The sequence below is a fragment of the Octopus bimaculoides genome, chromosome 4 (genome assembly GCF_001194135.2).
Source record: "Octopus bimaculoides isolate UCB-OBI-ISO-001 chromosome 4, ASM119413v2, whole genome shotgun sequence".
In the NCBI taxonomy this organism is placed as follows: domain Eukaryota; kingdom Metazoa; phylum Mollusca; class Cephalopoda; order Octopoda; family Octopodidae; genus Octopus; species Octopus bimaculoides.
The window spans coordinates 126,744,175-126,754,400 of NC_068984.1; the positions used below are offsets into that span (position 1 = coordinate 126,744,175).

The 10,226-nt window shown below is 37.8% G+C and overlaps 1 protein-coding gene across 3 annotated transcripts in view; it reads right to left on the reverse strand.

Moving 5' to 3' along the window:
• Positions 1-901: 901 nt before the first annotated feature.
• The window catches only part of LOC106871167 (inhibitor of growth protein 3), a 37,702-nt gene continuing 28,377 nt past the window's right edge, over positions 902-10,226 (reverse strand). For all 3 annotated transcript variants that reach the window (XM_052967469.1, XM_052967467.1, XM_052967468.1), the window contains 2 exons: positions 4,534-5,047; positions 902-3,176 (listed from right to left, as the gene is read on the reverse strand). In XM_052967469.1, the coding sequence (XP_052823429.1) occupies positions 3,066-3,176; positions 4,534-5,047 (625 nt within the window). In that variant the 3' untranslated portion in view covers positions 902-3,065. The remainder of the gene's footprint in view (positions 3,177-4,533; positions 5,048-10,226) is intronic.

Sequence of the window (10,226 nt, forward strand, 5' to 3'; positions counted from 1 at the left end):
ATATATATATATATATACATATATGTACATATATATACATGTATTTAGTGGATAAAAACTGTTCAAACTTCATTTCATGTATGCAGGCTTTTGTGTGTCTGTCAGCATGTTTACATCCTGTCATTGCAAGCTTCCATTGGTGTTCATTATTATTCCTCTATCAATAAGTTGTCCTGTAAATCTACATTTTCAACGTCAAGTACAATGAGAAAATTCCTCAATTGAAAAATTAGTAAGGTCAAGCTATAAAACAATGCTTCAACAATATGCACTCATCAAATACATGCTAGCATAAGAAAATGGACATAAAAACGACCAAAATGTGTGTGTGTGTATATAATCATATGCGAGCAGTGATTGGCCCTCAATATATATATATATATTGTTTAATAACAGTTTGATTTGGTTTCATGCTTTGTAGGCTCATCAAATGATCCTAACTCTTCAGGCATGTAGAACTGAATTAAGAGGGGACAAAGATGGCTCTGGGTATTGAGCTGCTGCTGCTGGTCAGCACAGGTCACATGGTGGTATTAATTTCACAGCGATATATATATATATATATATATATATATATATATATATATATATATATATATATATATATGACATAATGTTAGTATTCCAGGCAAGTCAAGATATATGGAAAAAATATTATGAAGAAATATGTTTTTCCTTCTATATCACAGTTGATTCCAAAGTATATTATTACAGCCAAAGCTCATAATTACAAAAATACATCAATGTACATAATTTTTGTAATTAATTCATTACAATATAAAAGGGAAAATGCATTTTATATTTCCACATATATATATATTTATATATACACACATAGCTGTATGATGATGAAATCACTTTGTGTAATATAGTTAAAAAAAGAAACAAAAAACAAGGAAAATGTTCCTTACTGAATAATTTAATACAATTTTGATCTTATCAGTGAGGAATGGTAGCTTCAGTACAAGGGCAGCTGCAATGAAGCCAGCACTAAAGGGAAGCACAGCCAGCATATAACAGCTTACCCCTTCACCTTGTTTCATAGCCGACCTACATACAGAGTTCTTCTTGGTAGTGCTGAGGCTGCCTAGTAGCAGCAGTTCACAACACTCATACAGAACATAATCTGCAATCTCTCTCTCTCTCTCGCTCTGTCACTCTCTCTACACACGCACACACATTGTTATTACACACAGACACAATGTATTTAGAGAGGGAGTGAAGAATGGCTAGATATAGTGTTGGTGAAATCCTTATAAATATTGATCACTCAACTGAGTGAGATCAACAATGTTAGCAGTGAGATATTTCAGACATAGCTAGAGCTCAACTGAAACAAGAGTGATGGTGGTATTACTAGGAGTGTGACAATTATCAATAGTAATAGTAGTAGTAGTCATCACATAGTGTGGGATGATTTACAAAGATTAATAATAATCAGCAGTAATCATGAGGTTAGGGCTTCCCTCTTCTGCTGGTTACTAAAACTAATACATTGTCACAAATAACTTTCAATAGTAAATTCTGTGTTGAAGTGTGACATGCTAAAAAAAATGGACCAAAATAACTATGTATCGACGAAATGTTGACTATAAAGCTTCACTGACAGCAATACATGCCAGAGGGTAGAGCAGAGACATCCAAGCCAGCAATGACCCTCAATTAGCAACACAACTGGATATGTATTGCTACAGTAGACATTGCACAACTATTCAAGCTGGCCAGAACCAGTAAACCTTCCAATTGTCATTTAATTTTAAACAATATAAAACTATGTAGTTTAACATTGTTTACACAATATAAAATCAACAAAAAAATGTTTTTTTTTTATCAAAAATTACATAAAAGCAACAACAAAAGAGAGAACCTGAGTAAAAAGTGTGAGTAGTGTTTCATCAGAGTGACCAAGGAATCCTTGACCATTGGATATATGCCAAATCTCACACTAATGCAAGCCAGATAAAGTTTTACTGGCTCCAACACATTACATACATGCAATGGAAGGAAGTACTGCTGTGTTTGAAGCCTGGGAAGGTTTTTTTTGTTTGTTTTTTTTTGTCCTCCCCTGATAAACAAGGGACACAACCCAGTGTGTTAGAAAATATAAACGTACCACCACTGGTCGAAGTCAAAAAAGCTGACACACTAAGACCATGAAAACAGTTGTGTGAATAGATAATCATTATCAAGTTAAAAACAGGTATGGTGGCTGCTGGATAGTAAAGATAGACAGAAAAGTGGGTGGGTGGGGTTTATTACTCTTCAAAAAAGCTATCTAGAAGAAATGAGTAATGTTCAAACTGAACCAGAAATCTTCAGACATACATACACACCACACACATACACACACAATAAACTGTAAAGCCAACCTAGACAATAGCATGCTGTGGCATAATTACATATATAATATGCACTGCTTACACAACATAATGGCCTCAACTGCAGCATTTGTTATAGAATTACAAAATGGTTTAAGGGTGGGGGTCATGTCTAGGTGTGAAGAGACCAACAAGTAGGAGGTAATGAATGAAGCTGACCCCTGAGAATAAGAGCCAAAAGTTCACTATACGTTCTTGAACCGTATGCAAGCAGCATGGAAAGTCTCTTGTGTAACCCTAGTGGACGGTTAGCAAAAAAGATAGGGCTGTCTTGGACAGAGCAGTGTTTGTGAGGTACAAGCCTTATTGCAGGGTTTGCAAGAGATGAAAAGGGTTACTTCTAAAGGTTCCAACCACACTAGAGTAACAAAAGATCTGTCACAGACTAGGACAGGTCTTTAATTAATGAGAAAGAGAAATAGATTAGGAAAAGTTGAGATAGTTAGAGGCTGGTAGCTAGAAGTTTTTAAAACAAAAAACATCGTTGTATGCACCCTGTGCTCTGTTCACAGTCTGGGTCAGTCTCACTTCTTTGCTTCAGTTTTCACGATAGCTTCCCCTGCTGCACTGCAGCTGGCTATCTCCTGCGGTTCTTTGGCCTTCTTCATCTCGTTGCTCTTTGTAGACCAACAAAGCAGAATCGAGGAGTTGAGAAGTGGACATGTAGTTACACTGTAAGTATTCCAGTCACCTCCTGCCTCTGCGCTTCATTGCCAGTGTACATTGTTGACAGAACCATTTACCTTTCGGAGCTTGAGTAAGTCCTACACAACCATAATGGAACCACTCCATTGGACACTGAAAAGAGAGAAAAATAAGGATATGGTCAGTGAAGGTAGTGAGATGATGATGGTTGACAGACATGGGTAGTTATGGTGGTGTAAGGATACAAATAGACAAGAGATAGTCCTTCATAGTTGAATGGGTGGTGGTATTGTGAAGATATGGACAGAGACTTAGTCGTTTGTAGTGCTGGGGGGATATCCTCTGAGAGGTAGAATTATCAGTTGTGGTGGTGGTCATTATGAGGGTGTCAGGATATGGACAAAAGTAGTTTCAGTTGTCTATATGTAGGCCAGTGAGAAACTTTGGATTGTACTTGGAATCACCTTGAGTCTTGTGTTCTTTTGTATCAATCTTTCCCTCTTCTTTAAATTGTCTATACACATTATAAGCTGTTGCTTTTGGAAGTTTCGTCAACTTAACAATTTTATTGGCAGTGTGCCCAGTGCATGCCAAAACAACAATGGCGGAACAATTCTGTTGTTCCATGACGTTCTGTTGTCGAATCAGTTTGTTATTTACCTCAAAAATTAAGAGGAGGATTAGATGATTAGATTTTCAAGCAAAGATTTGTCCAAAAATGAAACGTTAAATCCACTATGTCAACTGCTGAAAATTGGTCTCAATTTATCTGCAAGACCCTGTACGTATATTATATGAGAGAAAGAAATAGGTGACAAATATATGAAGTGATGCGGTGTGACAACAAATGGCATACTTCTGGCAAGGTAACTTCCCCTTAAACTTTCTTAATATCTCTCTTGATTAATAAAGTGTTCACACACCACAGCTTATAAGTCATCTCTCTCTCTAGATCAACACTGCCAACTTAGCAACTAAAACTCTCAAGTTACATCCAACCATCTTTAAAAATGACATGTTGGATAACGTGCACCTGATTCCTATACATAAAAGGCAAGATGGCTATGGTTGGAACTCTTTTGATCACAAGTCTGCTTACTGAGGGAGCTATCTGGAGCTAAACAATATCAAATTCTCTTTAGATTAACATATTACTGACTGACTACCACTTAAGGCCTCTTGATTCACCATTTAATACTCATTGCATTATTGTTGTGGTAACTATTTCAGACCGACTGATCATTAATCTGGGAGTGATGTGTCTACATGATAAGGGGTCAGTTATATTTGAAACAGTAATAGCTATTTTATAACATCAACAAAGAATTGGAGGAGAAAACTGTACAAGCCTAATTAAAACAACAGTATAGCACCAGCTGGATATCAAGTAATTTTAGACAGGTGGCCATAGCTGCCTTTGGTTGTTATAATTCCTGTAAATGGAAGGGGAAAAAAGAGTAAGGATGAAAGGGAAAGGGTGAGAAGCAATAAAAGTAAACAAGGAACTCACATCATCGTTATCACAGCCAACCATATCTCCATAGGAAACATTATTACATATACAGTAACGAGGTTCGTTAGGGTCTTGCCAATCAACAGGCTGACCATTCTCATCAACTATCTGAAGTTCATTAGAATATTCCTCGGCCCCTATCTGCGGTGAGGTGATAGTTGTATTTGAACTACTACCCACTACTAGATGGGCAGGTTGAATCTGTGCTGGTTGTGTCTGCTGCTGCGGCTGCTGTGGCTGCGGCAGTGGTGGTGGTGGTGGTTGCTGCTGCTGCTGCTGTTGTTGCTGCTGCTGCTGCTGCTGCTGCTGCTGAGATGGTGGTGGTAGTGGTTGTTGTTGCTGTTGCTGTTGTTGCTGCTGTTGCTGCTGCTGCTGTTGTTGTTGTTGCTGCTGTTGTTGTTGTTGTTGCTGCTGCTGCTGAGCAGCCTGTTGGGCCACCACTGCTGCTTGTTGGTGCTGGTTGGCAGCAGCAACAGCAGCAGCTGCCGCCGCCGCTGCTGCTTTTGACTGTCTGTTAAAGAGAAAGAAAATAAGACACAGTTACAATGCAGTAGAGCAGAAATATGGTGGAGAAAATGTCATCTCATAACAGCCAATCTCCTTACAGTCACTACAAAAATATTAGCCAGAAAACCAGGATATTATCTTAAAAACTGTTGTAAAACTTCACAAAATATCACCTACACTCCAGGACAGAATTTCAAAACTGGTCCTTTCTATACTTAAGTGCTACAGCTAACAGACTACTCAAAAAGAATTATCAGGGTATACTCTATGTTACAAATTGAAGGCACATGGCTCAGTGGTTAGAGCATTGAGCTAACGATCGTGAGGTCGTGAGTATGATTCCCAGATCAGGCTGCGTGTTGTGTTCTTGAGCAAGACACTTTATTTCACATTGCTCCATTTTCACTCAGCTGTAGAAACGAGTTGCAACATCACTGGTACCAAGCTGTATCGGCCTTTGCCTTGGATAACATCGGTGGCATGGAGATGGGAGGGTGGTATGGGTGACTCCTGGTCTTCCATAAAAACAATCCTAGGTTGTGCGTCTGCCGGTGAGGCGGCTTTCCACCTAGACTTGTACCCCAGAGGAGAACCTCTTAGGTGCACACACGGTCATTCGTGACCAACAGAGTCGAGTTTATTCTATGTTACTTATATAGCTCTAGATTTTCTAACAGCTAAAAACTAAACCCTGTAACCCTGACCTAACCACAGCAGGTCCCAGATATTTATAGCTCTAGATGTGAGAAAACATATGGTGAAATTCACATATTTTGGTAAGTCTGCATGCCATAAGGAGATGACAACTGACTGTTGTTTTTCTCTGCAAACCAGTATGATCACTCCATCATGTTTCAAACACATTTTATCGAAGATAACATAATCCAATATACCTTTTCTCCTTGAAGATGATATGAATGAAATTTTCCTGCTGTTTCTAGGATGCTAAGCAAATGCATAAAGGATCTTTGTAGTTTCACTGGGCTTTGGTTTATATTTATTATAAGAAAACATAGGGATCCTTTTATCTTTGAGAGAAAACAGTTTATCAGAGCTTTGTCACAAACCTCAAAATGTTTAGCAGTCTATTATTATCATATTAAGCCTGTTTCCCAACCATATCACTCAGTCAGAGACAAAATGGGATAGCAGAAAGTGAAAATAAAATACTTAAGTGAGTTCAATAAACAGTCTGTAGAAATCTAGAACAACAGGTTTACCACAAGAACTATCATGAATACAGTACAAACATTCTAACACATATATACACAAGTGTTAACTAGTGTGCCTGGCGATTAGGATCAATTCTAGATGGTGCTAATGGCAGAAGTAGGGAGTTGTGAAAGCAGTAATTCTAATAGCTGTTCATTAAAGAGAGACAAAACAGAGATGTAAGAAGCTGACATTAAAGCAATTATCTAACAATGAAAGTAGCAGAGTTGTTCCAAAACAAATATTTATCACTATGTAAGAAATAAGGCCTGATTAGTGGTAGTAGTGGTGGTAACAACAGCAATTCTGCTATATCACAACTAATACATACTATACAGTGGTCACTGATCTAGTTGTGTCTTGAGTGACAGAATTTATATGATCTCTAATCGAAATATTGGTTAATAGACAAGAGTTGATACACAAAGCATAGTTTGATTGATGTTTTGCGAAGGTGCTGATGATGGTAGTGTGGATGGTGAAGAGAAATTTAATTTTTAAAAAAAGGGTGAGAGAGAAGTTGACAGAATTAAACAAATAGATAAGAGGGGGGGGGGGAGAAAGATAGCCACACAAAGTATTAGGGATGAAACTTGCTATCTGTGTATATAATGTATGCATTATTACACTACGTGGAGATATATATACACACATTTACTCTGTGTATGACACAGGTATGGTCAAATGGTTAAGAAATTTGCTTCACAATCATGAAGTCTTGAGTTCAATCCTACTGTAGGTCAGTCTGAGAGTGAAGATGGGTCAACAGAAACTATGTGGAAGCCTGTTGGATGAATTGTAATTGTAATCCAAAAGGCCAGCCTTGCCACACTGAGTTACATAGATTTTATCTGAGGATGGATAAAGGGTAAAAACTCCCTTCGGTCATGAATGGCTGTAGGATTGCACCTAGAAAGTTCCCCTCCAAGTCACCAGTCCAGGCAACACTGTCTATGGAAGACCAGCAGTTGCCTATGCATACTAGCCCTCGCTCTCTACACCACTGATGTTATCCAAGGGAAAGTCAAAGGCCAATACAGCTTGGCATCAGTGATGTCACAACTCATTTCTACAGTTGAGTGAACTGGAGCAACATAAAATAAAGTGTCTTGCTCAAGATCACAACACACAGCCTGGCCTGGGAATCAAACACACTACCTCGTGATTGTGAGCCCAACATTCTAACCACTGAGCCATGCGTATAGGAGTTTGTGGAATGCTCAGCCACTGATATTATAATGCAATGAATAACTATTTCAAACATCATAAATATTATCAAAGTCAACATAAGATTCATTTACTATGAGTCTGGAATGTAAATGTGTGTAACTATACAACAGTTCTACCATTACTATGTGTATATAAGAAAAAAGAGGACATAAAATAAAGCTCCTTCAAGAGTCACAGAGACTTATAAGGCCAGTTTCTCAGTTTCTGTGGTAATTATATTACCCCCATGGATAGAACACCAGCCCGTTGCAAGAGCATTCATTTTTGCCAGCTAAGTAAACTGAAGCAACATGAAATGAAGTGCTTTGCTGCAGAATGCATTGCTCAGTTCAGGAATTGAAACCACAATCGTACAATGAGTCCAACACCCTAACCACTAAGCCATGTGCCTCCACTATTACTAAGTGTGTATGTGCATGTTTATCTTGGGACATAAACTCATTTGTGTGCATATATGTATGTATACATGTATTCTGCTCTATATCTGTGTATATTGTCCACCACCACTACCAACATGTAACAGTCATTTAACTATCTATAGCTAGAGAGTGTAATTAACTATAAGTTGCCTTAGTTGCTTGTGAGAGATTAGTAAACATGAGACTGACATCAATAAAATCAAATGGTAACAACTGATTACATATCAAAACATTTAATACAATTTGGCAAAAAAAGAATATTCTGGACTATATACCTGACCATGTATATGGAGCTGTGCGTATATAAATATGTTAAGCACTTATCTACTCATCAATCACACTAAACAGCCTCCATATATAAAGTGAAGTACAAGATGGTATTTTATCTAATTAATATTTTAGCAAACAGGGATGTTGCAGTATCCATGCCCCTTCCCAAGAACATTAATTGGGAGTAAGAACAATCGAATAGCTTTAGCTGTGAATTGAAAAATTTGTCATAGATTCAGCTTGCTGGAAATCAACCTCCTATAGTTGAATAGTGTTCCTTTACAGTACTGTATTTAAACACTGCTGCTTAAAGCATCAGATTGTTAAAAGCTGATTTCTTTTAGCCCTGCTCAACAGTACATAGTCCGGTATATAGTCCAGCAACAACAATAACAACAACAAAATACGAACAAATTGATTAAAATACATATTACAAAATTAAATAAGATGGTATTGCTTTAAGTTGAAATAATGGCATGTGGTCACTCTTGACCAGTATCCAGACCAAATTAATATCAATCAGATGTTACTGACCATGCAGCTAGATATAGTAGTAATAGTTAGACGAGAGCAAGGTTAGTACTATGGCTGAAGGCGTGACTTGCTGAGAAGAACTCCTTCAGAAATGGTTTAGTAAAGGCAGGAAGTGTGGTGTATTTGAACAAATTCCACAGGTAGTTCAGACGATTAGTTGGTCATGGTGGGATGGGAAGCAGTCAGTTGTTTCATCAACTAAACAAAGGAAAGAATGACCAGGTTTGAGTTTCCTTCAAATGTAACCAATTCCATCAAGCATGAATGGCAATAACCATAGACTACCTCTATCGCAGAAGTCAGTGTCAGACTGATTTTAACGAAATGGTGAGCAGAATTCATCACAAACACTAAATGGTGTACATCACAAACTAATTAAATAGTTGTGTTTGTTCACCACTGACATCTGACGCTGGTGTTCACCACTGATATTCAAAGTTAGTGTTTAACACAGACACTACATAGTGGTCTGCACCACTGATATTAAATAGCAGCATTTATACCTGACATTAAATGTAGCTGGGACCACAGGCACTTAATGATAATGTCTGCCCAGTGTCACACCAAAGACTCTCAGCACTGGGGTACACATAGACACTTTTGGTATGCCCATCTTAATTTACAGGGAATGTATGCTAGATGGAATTTTGTGCCTTTCCTGCCTGCACCTGGCAAGTAATTTCTCCCTCTTGACTCCCCCGCTAACCCAATCGCTGCTATGCTTCTGGGTTCACAACTGCTACTAATCAGTGGTGTTTGCTACTGACATTAAATGAGACAGTAACAACAGATGCTCAATGCTGCACTCCCCACAACAAATCTAGCGTTTTTCAAAGGCATTGAATATTTTAGACATATTCTGATCATTTAGATTGTGCCATACTGACTGCAAACATTGTTGTTCGCTATACCATAATGGCCATTAACATCGCCCATCATATTATACTAACTATAAATACTGTCACACTCTAGTATGATCCCTCACTATGTTTATAGTTAAACATAATCACACCTCAATGTCATATATTGACCATAAATACTGCTTTTCTATAGTATCATGATGCTGCTCACTATGAAGTATGAGTGAACATTGCATTTATCATTTGAAGTGATCCAACTGTCTGACAACACTACCATCAGGTTGTTCACACCACTAGACTAGCTGTAGCAACAAGGAGGAAGAGTGAGTAGGAATGATAAAAGACGTGAAATAATGTTAGTTTGGCATTAATCTAGGAGGAAAGAGAAATTGCAACATTTACAGTAGGCAACGGGACAGAAGCTGACAGTTAAGTCACACAGTACAAACAACTTATGTGGTAGCACACCAGGCTCCACTATTCTTTGTATGGTGTGAATAACTGACAACTTTTTTTTTTTTTTTTTTTTTAACGAAGAAGGAATGAATGATTGTAAATGCAATTAACCAAACATCCATGTGTATATGTATACATGTGTATGTGCGAATGTAAATATCTATAAACGTTCTTAAATTCAAACACACATACACATGGATGT